The sequence below is a fragment of the Gopherus evgoodei genome, chromosome 2, assembly GCF_007399415.2.
Source record: "Gopherus evgoodei ecotype Sinaloan lineage chromosome 2, rGopEvg1_v1.p, whole genome shotgun sequence".
Lineage (NCBI taxonomy): Eukaryota > Metazoa > Chordata > Testudines > Testudinidae > Gopherus > Gopherus evgoodei.
The window spans coordinates 84,823,927-84,836,704 of record NC_044323.1 but is presented as its reverse complement, the minus strand read 5'-3'; the positions used below and the strand labels follow the sequence as shown (position 1 = coordinate 84,836,704).

Sequence of the window (12,778 nt, the reverse complement as noted above, 5' to 3'; positions counted from 1 at the left end):
CCAAGATTTCACCCCAGGTCTTTTCCCCCTGAGGCCTGTTGGAGATTTTCGTGATAAATCTTCTGTGCACTTGCAATCCCTTTATCTTAAGTCACTTTACAAAGCTGCGTTAGTAGTGTTATCACCATTCCACAGGTTGGGTAGATGAGGCCCAGAGAGTGAGTCTCAGAGTACCAGTAGAACCCAAATCTCCCAGCTTTTTGATCAGTCCACTGTTGATGGGTTTGTTGGTTTGTTTGTTTGTTTCTCCCCATCTTGTGGTATCTACAACTTTGCTAAGTGGCTTCACAGAGAGGACTAAACCACAGCTGGCCTTCCCTTTCCTCTTCCTTTGCCTCCTGCCACTCTCCCATCACTTATTCCCTTGCTTCCTCCCATCCCTCCCTGCATGACTTTGACATAGTTTGCAAGAACTGGCAGTCGCTGTTTAGAACAGGAGTCAGGAGTAGAGCAAGTCTGCCTTAGAGTGCTCTGGTAAAGCTGTGTGGGGAGACATGCATAGGATAATCCCCCACAATGCTGGGCTCTAAACAGTGCCATCTGTTTCAGTAGCCCAAGCACCACAAGTTACTCACAAAAAGAGGCTGAAAGCTACGCCATGACACAGCTCAGTGCTTTTTATCGCCATTAAATGGAACATTCTCTTTACTTAGCTTGATAAAGCTCTAGAGCAGCAGTTCTCAACCCAGGGGCTGCATGACACCCAATTAGCATGCAGCTGTGGCCCTGTGCTACAGTTTGTAGGATCCAGGCTCCCGGATACCTTGCTGCAGGCTCCTGGCTGCCCTGCCACGCAGCAGGCTCCAAGTTCCCAACAGGTTTTGGGGTCCCAGCGGGTCTGGGGACTGGGGTTTGGGCAGCTGGCTGCCTCACGGTGGGGTTTGGGGTCCAGGCAGCCGGCTGCTTCCCAGCTCCACACAGTGGGGGTCAGGGTCCCCGCGCAAAAGATCAGGGTCCCTGCCCCATGCCAGCTCTCCACTCCTAGCCCCACTCTGTGGACAGGGCCGGCTTTAGGCCAATTCGCCTGATTCCTGGGAATCGGGCCCCGTGCCTAAGAGGGCCCCGTGCTTTAGGCACCTTTTAAAATTTTTTTACTTACCCTGGCTGCGGTCTGCTCTGGGGTCTTCCATGGCCCCACTCCCCTGACCAAAGCGCCAGCGGGAGCGTGGCTGCCCCACGGCCCTGCTCTCTCAGCTGGAGCTCTGACCAGAGCGCCGCAAGCCCCGCGGCCCCGCTCTCCTGGCTGGAGCTCTGGCCGGAGCGCCGCAAGCCCTGCGGCCCCGCTCTCCTGGCTGGAGCCCCGGCTGGAGCGCGGCAAGCTCCGTGCCCCCGGCTGGAGCTCCGGGCCCTTTAAATAGCCCCCAGAGCCCTGGGGTAGCAGGGGGCTCTGTAGGCTATTTAAAGGGCCAGGGCTCCAGCTGCCTCTGCCACCCTGGTCCTTTAAATAGCCGCCGGAGCCCTGCCGCCCCCATGCATTCCCCAGGGCTCCCATTGCTATTTAAAAGGGCCGGGGCAGGGTAGAAGCAGGAGAGTCCCGGGCTCTTTGAATAGCCCCCAGAGCCCTGGGATAGTGGGGGGCTTTTTAAAGGGCCAGGGCTCCAGCTGCCTCTGCTGCACCCCCTGCCCTGCCCGCACCAGGCCCGCCCCCCACTGCCTGCAGCCAGCTCTGCACCCCCTGCCCACAGCCAGCCCCTACCAAAACCCCTGCCCTGTGTCCAGCCAACCACTGCCGCACACCCCTGCCCGCACCAGCCCTGTCTCCAGCCAACCCCTGCTGCACCCCCCTGCGTGAAGCCAGCCAGTCCCATACTCCTGTCTCCAGCCCTGCCAACCCCTGATGCACCCCCCTGTGGCCCTGCCTGAAGCCAGCCCGCCCCACACTCCCCTTGCCCTGCCTTGCCCTGCCACACTCCCCTCTCAGCCAGCCCCGCACCCCTTGCCCTGCCTGCAGCCAGACCCTACCTCCAGTCAGCCCTTGCCCTGCCTCGAACCCGCCCCATGTCCACTGCTGCCCTGCAGTTCCTAGGCCAGTAACCTGCACACCTGCTTCAATGAGGAGGGCAGGAAGCAGCGGGAACCCACACGTGCACATCCCCAGGGAGTGGCGGGGACTTACACATGTGAAACGGCAGTAATTAATAACCAATCAACAGCATATATGATGCAATGTACATAATATACAATTTTATTATTTATATAGTTATGGAAAGTAAGTAATACATGGAAGAAATGGAAGACTTTTTTTTTTACACTTTTTTCTTTTTAAGTCATCCCTGCCAGGCCCCGCTGAAAGTGTTCGAATTGGGCCCCACACTTCCTAAAGCCGGCCCTGTCTATGGAGGGGTTTTTGGGTGGAGGGCACTGGATATAGGGGTTTGTGTGTGTGTGTGTGTGGGTGGGTGTTAGTTGGGGGCACTGTGGTTCTCAACCTGCCACCCAACTGACGCTTTGTGGGCCACTTCTTTGGCCCACAATGATAAATAGGTTGAGAACCAATGCTCTTGAGTATCTAGCCTGACCAGACCTACTATAGCCAGGAATGAAAGAAGGATAAAATACCTTAAATATTTGGCCCTGGTGCTTCCACTGGTTATTACACTGAACAAATTAAGCATTAAGGTTCAGATTTTGAAAGAAGGTTTCAAAGACGCACTTTCAGGGTGGATTGACTTAAATCAGCGATTTAAAGCATGATTTAATTCACCCAGTGGAAAACTTCGATTTAAATCATCCATTTTAATCAATTTTTCAATTTCTACTTCAGTTATTTTCTAAAGAAAGGTGCATTTTTATTGGTTGATATAACATTAAAACATGTTGATTTACAACTAAATAGAGCCTTTACACTAGATTTGGTCCATCTTTTTGTGGGTACACTATAACTCTATATATGTTTGTAGCTATGTAGCTTAACATTTTCAAATTCTTATTAACTACATTTTTAGTATATTAGAAAATAGTGAATGATTAACTTTTTTGCTCATAATTTGTGTTAAGCTGCATTATGGTGGTAACTGGAATTTAATTAAACACACAAAACAGCATATAAAGTTTATTTTTATTAATCAAAACAACTTTAAGTGATTTGGATATATAAACTTCGCTTATCAGAACAGGTTTCACATTTACAACTAAATTATAATTCGTTTACCCCTTCACATATTTTGTATTATATTCAGACTTAATTTTAAACAGGTTTATTTTTAAAAAGAAAAACTGTTTATAATTTAAATAATAAAAAAATCCCTGGTTTAAATTAAAAAAAATCCAATTTTTTTAAATCATCAGTTTTTATTTACCCTGCTCACTTTTATGTCTGCAGTTAGTCATGTGTGCATATGATAGGACTCAGCTACAAAACAAGTAGTTAAGAAAGTATGTCCTGTGTCTTGTTTGCAAAATTAGACAGTGGGAGGAGGCTCATATAAACATTTCCCACTAATTTAGCCATGGATCTACTGGCTAGGATGGTGACTGTTTGTTAGAACAGGCTACTGCAAATAAAGAGATTTGGGTTTGACTTAGCTTTGCTTCTGACTCACTGTGAAGCCTGAGGGCTTGTCTACATCACAAAGTTGCAGCGCTGGTGAGGGGGTTACAGCGCTGCAACTTAGGAGGTGTACACATCTGCAGGGCATCACCAGCGCTGCAACTCCCTGTTTGCAGCGCTGGCCGTACTCCCGTTTTGTCTCGGGTGTAGAGGATCCAGCGCTGGTGATCCAGCGCTGGTAATCAAATGTAGACACTTACCAGCGCTTTTCTTGACCTCCGTGGAATAAGCAGGTATCCCAGCATACCTGAGGAAGCGTCTGGTAATCAAGCAGGTCTCCTTCCCTGGTTTGCTCTCGCATTCCCCGAACCCCGAGCAAGCAGGTCTCCTTCCCTGCGGTTTGCAGGGGGGTTCGGGGAATGCGAGAGCAAACCGCGGCGAAGCTGGTCTCCTTCTCCGGTTTGCTCTCGCGTTCCCCGAACAAGCAGGTCTCCTTCCCTGCGGTTTGCAGGGTGGTTCGGGGAACGCGAGAGCAAACCGCGGCGAAGCTGGTCTCCTTCCCCGGTTTGCTCTCGCGTTCCCCGAACCTCCGTGCAAGCAGGTCTCCTTCCCTGCGGTTTGCAGAGTGGTTCGGGGAACGCGAGAGCAAACCGCGGCGAAGCTGGTCTCCTTCCCCGGTTTGCTCTCGCGTTCCCCGAACAAGCAGGTCTCCTTCCCTGTGGTTTGCAGGGTGGTTCGGGGAACGCGAGAGCAAACCGCGGCGAAGCTGGTCTCCTTCCCTGGTTTGTTCTCGCGTTCCCCGAACCTCCGTGCAAGCAGGTCTCCTTCCCTGCGGTTTGCAGGGGGGGTTCGGGGAACGCGAGAGCAAACCGTGGCGAAGCTGGTCTCCTTCCCCGGTTTGCTCTCGCGTTCCCCGAACCCCCCTTGAAGCCGCCCAACAGCGCTGCAGTATGGCCACTTCTAACACCACTTGCAGCGCTGGTTGCTGTAAGTGTGGCCACTCTGCAGCGCTGGCCCTATACAGCTGTACTAATACAGCTGTAACAACCAGCGCTGCAAAATTTTAGATGTAGACATACCCTGAGGCAAGTTACTTAAGCCCTCTGTGACTTCCTTTGTCAGACTGGGATGACAGTGCTTACCCATTTTTTGAAAGTACTTTGATATTGCTAGATGGATGTTAGGATAAAAGTACAATGTTGCTGTTAACTGCGGTTGGAGTTTCATGGATATAACAATTTAACTGGATCTCAATATTAAATCTCTTCAGTATTATGAACTGCTTTATTTTCATAACCACATTAGCACTTTATGAATTATACTTTTGTTGTTAAAGAAAGCTTTTGCAACTTACTATATATTTACATTTTAAGAAACTGGCTGAGATAATTTGCAAGAGCCCCAAACTCACTATTAATTACTACACTTAGGGGATATAGAGTCAAAACTAAGACAAATCATCTGCTAAAGGTAAAAGTTAGCAGTTTTAACCACATATCCACATACTGGACTCTGAAATAGCTTGAGAAAGTCTATTGATAGCTAGTCAAAAACCACTCCAGTTCTGTGATGCTGGTGGCTATACCAAGGCCTATGAATAAATGAATCAGTAGTGAGGGAAACATATTACCATCTGAAAGCTCTTCAGGGATCTATGAGAAATGAGTTCCTCAGCTCAGTCAGGTCCCTAGTAGTGTCTTCATCACAAATGGCATCGTTGCTCAGTCCCCGTACCAGTTCATGCCTTTGCCTTTCGAGAACTTATTACCCTCCTGACGTCAGATGGACTCTCCAGAACATAGCTGAGGCCAATGGATGGCTTAACATGGGGAAGCTTGCACTGCAGTTGATAGACTTGCTCTTTTTAATAAGAGAGCCTGCAGTGTCAGCTGGGCCCCTTGAAGAAGGACAGAAATCAACTGAAGCGTCAGCCCTAGGTGAAGAAAATGAAGTGGAGGCAGACGTGGAAGGTGAGAACGATCAAGCAGAAGTGCTTACAGAGCTGCTTTTATGTGATTAACAATCAGAACAACGTGCCCTACCTGAATTGCCTCCTGCTGACCTTTTGGGGTTGAAATTTCACAGTCTTGGCCGGAGGGTTATTTTCCTAATTATTATTTTTTTTTCTGTTCAGACTTTGGTAATTGATTCCGGTAAACCCGAGAGACACCTTTTCTCTTCTACATTTAGACACAGTGCAGCCTTGACTATGGCTGAGGGCCTTAGCCTTCACTACAATACAAACAATAATTCTAATCAGTGATGAGCTGCCAAAATATTAACAGCCGGTTCCCTCTTCCTCACCCTTTGAGGGGGTCGTGCCCCTCTGCCCCCCGGGACTCCTGCTTCACCCCCCCAGGACTCCTGCCCCATCCAACCTCCCATGTTCCTTGACACCCCACCCCCAGGATCCCCGCCCCATCCACCCCCCTTCCCTGTCCCCTAACTGCCCCTTGCCGCCCCATCCAGCCCCTCCTCTTATTCCTGATGGCCCCCCGGGATCCCTGCCCCATCCAACCACCCCTTTTCTCTGTCCCGACTGCCCCTGGAACCCCTGCCCCTGACTGCCTCCCACCGCCCCATCCAACCCCTGGTCCTTCCTGACTGCCCCCCCAGGACCCTTGCCCCCATTCTATTCCCCTGTTCCCTGTCCTCTGACCGCCCCAAGTCCCGACCCTAATCCAGCTGCTTTTAATCCTTTTTCCACCAGTGTGGGGCAGATGCCGCATCACACAGGCAAAATGTGTAATAAAACAGACAGTCTTCAAGTTATTTTATGTGCGGTGTATGTGTATTCAATAAAACATTTTGGGCCAAATTGTCCTCTCTGCAGGAATAATTGGAAATTCAGAAGTTTCCTTTGAGGCATTTCCATGACATTGTTCGCTTGGCTTAGGGGCAGGACAAGGGGTTACCTTCCTGTTGATCTAGCTGAGGAACCTATTTGTAAAAAGTTATACAGCTGCCAAAATCCTTGTGAAGTGCAGTCCCTAGCCATCCACATGGAAATTCTGGCCTCCTTGCACTGGCTCCAGAACTCCTCTAGAGCTCTGTTGTTGTGCACCACATCTTAAACTAAACAGGACTCTGGATCCATGAACGACTCCAAATTGTGAGTGTATAGAACATCATTTATAATCCACTCCATCATGTCATCAGTTGTGTGGGCAATTTTAAAGTGACAGTACTGGGCAAATTGCCAAAACCCAGGATGTTTAGAAACAGTCTCAGGCCCAAGATGTTCCTCTTTCCCCAGTTTGGTTTACAGGTGCAGCGGATGCATTGCCATGGCAATGCCCCCAATATTTCCTTATCTTTCTCATTATAAAGTTATTTTTCACAAACAACTCACATTCTTGCTTCGGTTGTCAACATGCAACTCACATCAAGCACGCTTCATCCACAGTAGGCCTATAGCATATTACACGGATATGTCCATAGAAACAACTCTTTATAACAATTTGAGTTGAATTTTTGTTACCAAATGTAAAAAACACTTGGTAACAAAAATTCAACTCAAACTGTTATAAAGAGTTGTTTTTATTAAAAAAAAAAAAAAAGGGAGACAAAAATACTGAGTTAGACTAAGCGAAAGGTCTAATAATACCACCCAAGAATTGTGTTAATATCATGATTGGTAAACAAGAGGCAAATGGAACCAGGAATGAATTAACTAAAACTGGTATGTTGGAAATTAGGCCTAATTGGTGAACAAAATAGCGAGGGGATGGGTTACTCCACCCTTTACTCCCTTTTAGAGTACTTAAAAAGAGACTTTGGGGAGGCTCAAATAGGCTAGAAGATGGGTTGACTGAAAGGAGCAAGCTTTGTTATCATGACTGCCAACTCCACCATCTCCAGGGACCCAGGAATGTTCCATGACTCTGTTAGACCTTCACCATCCTGATTCTGAGAGAAGTCCTGATCAGTCCAGGCCAGAGAGAGGGACCCAGATGACACCACCACCGCTGGCTAAATCCCTAACACTACCTGGCATATGGAACTTTGGTTTCTGCTGTCACTGCGCTCCATGTGTCCTTTTCCTTCTCCAGCTTATTTCTTCTTTTCCCTCTGTCTCTTCCTTTGCCTTCTGTTTAGTAAGAGTTTGGCTTAGCCAAACAAGACAGCATCTTTTGCAACAGTGCTCTGAGCTTGTCCCCAGTAAGGCAACCAAATGCAATGCCTTAAACAACCCACCGCTGCTACAAGTTTTCCAGGTCTTGGAGTGACTGTGTGCTGGGCCTGTGTTTCTCCAGCAGTGAAGCTGCAAGTGAAAATCAGCACCAGAGACAGAAGTTGCATTTTCTGTCTTTGCTGTTACTTTCACTCCCATTTTGCATGCGTGCCTTGTTTTGTCTTTATGTAAACAGGACCAGACTTCAGCAACAGCAGCAATAACAACAGCTCCAGTTCATCTCAACAAGCTTCTCTTTTCCTCAAAAAGAATACCCTCTAAAAAGTGGCAAACGGGTTTTTTCCCTGTAAAAGCTCTCGACAGGGAATAAGGGATATTGTAAAGTATTAAGTAAGGCTTTAATATGGTCATTTCAAATGCTATTACTGTTTTTCCTTTTCAGTATCTTTAATAAAAGGTTTAAAGATTTTTAATATTGGTGAGTTTGCTACAGGACTAAGCAGGCCGAGATCCCTTTACTTGAACCCCCGAACCACATTTAACTGGCTAGTGTTGTGCAGTGACAAGATCGTGTTAACTTCTTTGACTCTGTAGGCCCATTTATTCCATCGAAGTTAACACATCTCCTGCCATCCCCATGTTAACAGAGCTACAATAGAGCTTTGTCGGTTGTACTTGGGGCACGCCGTTTACAAGTGAGACAGTGCTTAGGCTAACGTTGTTTAAGCCAGCATTAACTACGGCAGGGCATTCTTGTGGAAATGGGAGGTTGATGCTTTGGGATACAACGCCTCTCCAGATAGCTGTGGAGCTCTCCTGCAAGACAGGTTTCTGGGAGGTGAGAAGAATGATGCTGGTGGTGTGGCATCTCCCCTCATACCATGCATCTTCTCTGGAATTTCTGTTGGGCTTTCATTGTGTCTCTGCAAGGAGGAGGCAATCCAGATTAGGCTTTCATGGTGTCGCATTGAGTGGCTTTTCCATTTTCAATATGAAAAGTCTTCTCCCCGTGAAGGGTGCAGATCTGGTTATCAAATGTCCGCTTTGCTGCTAATCTATTATTTTTGTTGCATAGGTTGAAAATGAATATGGAAGCTACTTTGCCTGTGATTACGATTACCTTCGTTACCTTCAGAAGCTCTTCCATCACCATCTTGGAGATGAGGTGGTACTGTTTACAACAGATGGGGCAAGCAAACATTACTTGAGATGTGGAGCTCTGCAGGGTCTTTATGCAACGGTGGACTTTGCACCAGGTTAGTAGCAGCTGTTCATAGCAAGATAACTAAGCCAATGTTTGTTCGCTTGTAGCAAAGTTGATGGTCTCTTTAACTCCTGGGTTTAAGTGGTGATCTACATATTGCCATTTGATATATACTTAAACATATAGAGAGAGCCAGCTGGTGTGATTCACTAGGGAGTCACCTCTGGGACCAGTCTGGTCTCTTTACAGTGCAAACCTACTGAAAAAATATAGCAATGGTCAGCAGTTTTTCCAAGGGCTCTTAGTCCAGCCCAAATTCCAGCTCCATCAGATTATCACCTTGCATTCCTCTGAAGAAAATCTAGTGCTGCAGAACATAGTTAAAATGGGACATATTGCCCCAATCTGTGGTACTGTAAGCACGCAGAATTAAGTGAGTGTTTTGCTTGTAAAAAGTGCCCAGTTCGAACAGGAGACTTTGTCCTCACTAGAAACTGCACAGCCTTGGCAGTATGGGAGATTTCCTGGGCTTCAGTCCAATGTGAATGTAGTTCAATTTCCAAGTGCCTTCAACCTGGGACCTCGCTTGTGAATTGTCCTTTGTGGTAAGGTATGTTTGTAGTCTCAGTCCATTTATTAATGGAAAAAAATCCACATCTCTCACACCTCCTATTTCCTGGAGGTAATCTGTCAAATAATATTGACTTTCAGTTATTCTTGGCTTTCAGACCAGTGACTTAGAGATGGAGCTCCAAATCTGATTTGCCAATTCCCTGACGTTTACACTTCCCACAAATAAATCTACTTTAAACTAAGGCCTACATTTTCAAAAATAACTAATGATTTTTGGGTGCCTTAGTTCTTGGTGTTCAGCTTGAGGCTCCTGAAAGGGACATGGTTTTCAGAAAGCACTGAGCACTCAGATAACTAGGCCCATTTCTGGTGCCTCAGGTCGGGCACCCAAAATCACTAGCCTCTTCTGAAAATTTAGGTCCAGATTTCCACCTCGGTTGCTGTTGATGCAGGGGAGAGAGGTACAGCATCCCAGTTGCTGCTCCTGAAGGCAAAGGACTGAAATAGCATGGATATTGCCGCTCAGTTTTGTTTTTTATTTGCAGGTGGTAATGTCACAGCAGCATTTTTAACTCAAAGAGGCAGTGAACCTAGAGGCCCCTTGGTACGTTTGTTTTTTTTTAAATTTCCATATGTTCTTAATTTTATGATAGTAATGAAAACTGAGGGGTCGACAGTAGCAGTGCTTGTTGTTTGTGCTCCTTGGGGTGCCTGGGTCCATGGGACATTGGAACTCTTGTTTCATGGTGAGGCAGAGGTTGGGGACAGTTTCTCTGTACATGTCTGTGCCATGCTGCTGTGCTGTGATCCATCCCTGACTGCTGTTCTGTGGAGTATTTTTTGGTCTCAGAAGATCCCAATTTGTCTTGATTTTTCCCAGCCTAGGAAAGTAAGTACAAAGCAGTAGAGATGCTTAGATGAGTGAGTCAAGTGTGTGTGAGAGCGGAAGTTAGAGGCAGAATTAATAGAGCAGGTTAAAAAACTGCATCCTGTTTTTAACTAGCATAGATTTTTACACAAGTTAATGGGATGTGAGCTGATTAGGAGCCATTTTGATGCCTTAGCCACTCTGAGAGAAGAATTCAATCCTAACTAAAGAGTTACCTCATCTCCTGTGGCTTTTAACATATTTCACCGTATTTACAGTCATTATTTGAATATGATTCAAATGCACTTAGCTGCTTTTTTTTTAATTGCTAGTGACATCAATTGAACTTAAAATAACTTAACCTCCAATTCTGATATTGTTTCCTTAATATTCCTCCTTCTCCCCCCCCCTTTTCCTGTTCTCTCCCCAACTCTCCACATTTCACCCCGGGCAGGTAAACTCTGAATTCTACACTGGCTGGCTGGATCACTGGGGTCACCCTCATTCCGTTGTGCCAACAAATACAATAGCTAAAACTCTTGATGAAATCCTGGCACGTGGTGCTAATGTTAACATGTAAGTGCTTGTTCAAGAGAGGATTTGTTTTTAATGAAAAGTGAGAGTGAGGTGGCAGTCAGAAAAGCCTGGTTTGAGTGGCTTTATTTGTTTTTCTTTTTAGGTACATGTTTATAGGTGGAACCAATTTTGCCTATTGGAATGGTAAGGAACAATTTGAAAAAAGTGGCTTGGTTTCCAATTGCAGGTGAGGTCTACACCTTTCGTTTACAGTATATTACAAAGTACACACATTCTAAACCTTCAGCCTCTAGGTCCCCCATGTCCTAAATCAATTCTATATTCATTTTCTTAAGACACACAGGTAAGTATTTTAAATGCCAGTGGGGAAGGAGGATTAGGTGTCCAGGAGCCCTTGAATTAAAAAGTGCCAGAGCATATCACCTTCTATATTTCAGGTGCAGGAGCGATACTTCAGCAGCACTACATCTCTGCTAATCACCATTATCGAAAGCCCTCATTCAGGAACACACTTAAGCATATGCATAAATCCATTCCAGTTCAGGGCGTTCCTTAAGCATATGCTTAACTCCAACAGACTTCAGCGAAATATAAGCAGGTGCTTAAGTTCTGTCATGAATAGGGATGGTTTCCTGAAGGGAACCCAGGCTGAATCCCTAGACTTAGAGATCTTGCTATGAACAAAGAAATTTGTGGGTGGAAAGAAACAAGTCTAAAAAACTATCCCATTGGGGAGGAAACTGGAGAAGCTCCATCAATTGTTTTTAATTAATTAATTTTTAATTTTCACAGGGGCAAACATGCCATATGCGGCACAGCCTACTAGTTACGACTATGACGCTCCACTGAGTGAAGCAGGGGACCTCACTGACAAATATTTTGCTCTGAGAGAAGTCATTGGTAGGGTGAGTGTTTATAAAAGACACAGCTTTTAGAATGTTTCTTTAAAACCTCACTGGCTTGTTGTGTGAGCTCTCTTGGTTCTGCATGGGTGTGGACAGGGCCGCCGAGAGGACAGGGCAAGTGGGGCAATTTGCCATGGGCCCCACAGGGGCTCCCATGAGAATATACTATTCTATAATATTGCAACTTTTTTTTTATGGAGGGCCCCCCCCAAATTACTTTGCCCCAGGCCCCCTGAATCCTCTGGGTGGCCCTGGGTGTGGGTTGCCTCCTGATTTATTACTAGCTTTGGAAGGTTTAGGTTTTTTATCAGTAAATGTCGATTTCACTGAGCACACACAAACCAATGAAAAAAGATAAGAACAGAAATGTACAGATATGCAAAGTTAGAAAAGTGCTGCTTGAGGGCTTATTTAGACTTTGATTTAAGGATGTTTACTTTGCATATTTTGACAGATGATGTTGACAATCTGTGATTTAGAGGTTATAAAGCTTTAACTTTTTTAACCTAAATCTCTGCTGTCCTTAGTTATTGTCTGGCTCCTCCATAATTCCCCCAACTGTGAAAAATTTAAATAGATAAAAATAGGGGGAAAATGCTTAAAAATAAATGTGGATGTTATCTGTTAAAATTATAAAAAAAATTCTGCCAACTTATTTATTATCCACTTCAGGTGTTGAAATACACTGCTGCTTTTTGCTGCTATTGAATTCTTTGATTGTTGTGTAAAAAATCACCCAAAGTCTGCTTCCAAACTTTGTTGTGAACTCTAGTGTTTGGGGTCTCTAAGAGTGGGAAAGCTTACGCCGATGAACAGATTTTCCCTTCATAACTTTTACAAACAAGAGATGGGCTGAGCTGTGGAATTTGAATCTGGGTTTTGAACACCCCAAAATTCAAGACTGTTCAATCCAAGTAGTTGCTTTGGGCCCCTCTCTGTGTTTAAGCACAAGTCGCGTTGGGTTTATTTTTGTCTCCATTGAAAGGCTACTGGGGAACAGTCTCATAACTTTCTGTATTTTTCCCAAGCTTAACCTTCCAAGTCTCATCACTTTTTGATAGCTTTA

At 45.8% G+C, this 12,778-nt stretch overlaps 1 protein-coding gene across 1 annotated transcript in view; it reads left to right on the top strand.

Annotated features, from left to right (window-relative positions):
* Positions 1-12,778, top strand: part of GLB1 (galactosidase beta 1) — an 82,295-nt gene that overhangs the window by 34,475 nt on the left and 35,042 nt on the right. Inside the window, exons 6-10 of the mRNA XM_030551218.1 lie at positions 8,701-8,881; positions 9,948-10,006; positions 10,725-10,846; positions 10,950-10,990; positions 11,600-11,712. Coding sequence (XP_030407078.1) covers positions 8,701-8,881; positions 9,948-10,006; positions 10,725-10,846; positions 10,950-10,990; positions 11,600-11,712 — 516 coding nt within the window. The remainder of the gene's footprint in view (positions 1-8,700; positions 8,882-9,947; positions 10,007-10,724; positions 10,847-10,949; positions 10,991-11,599; positions 11,713-12,778) is intronic.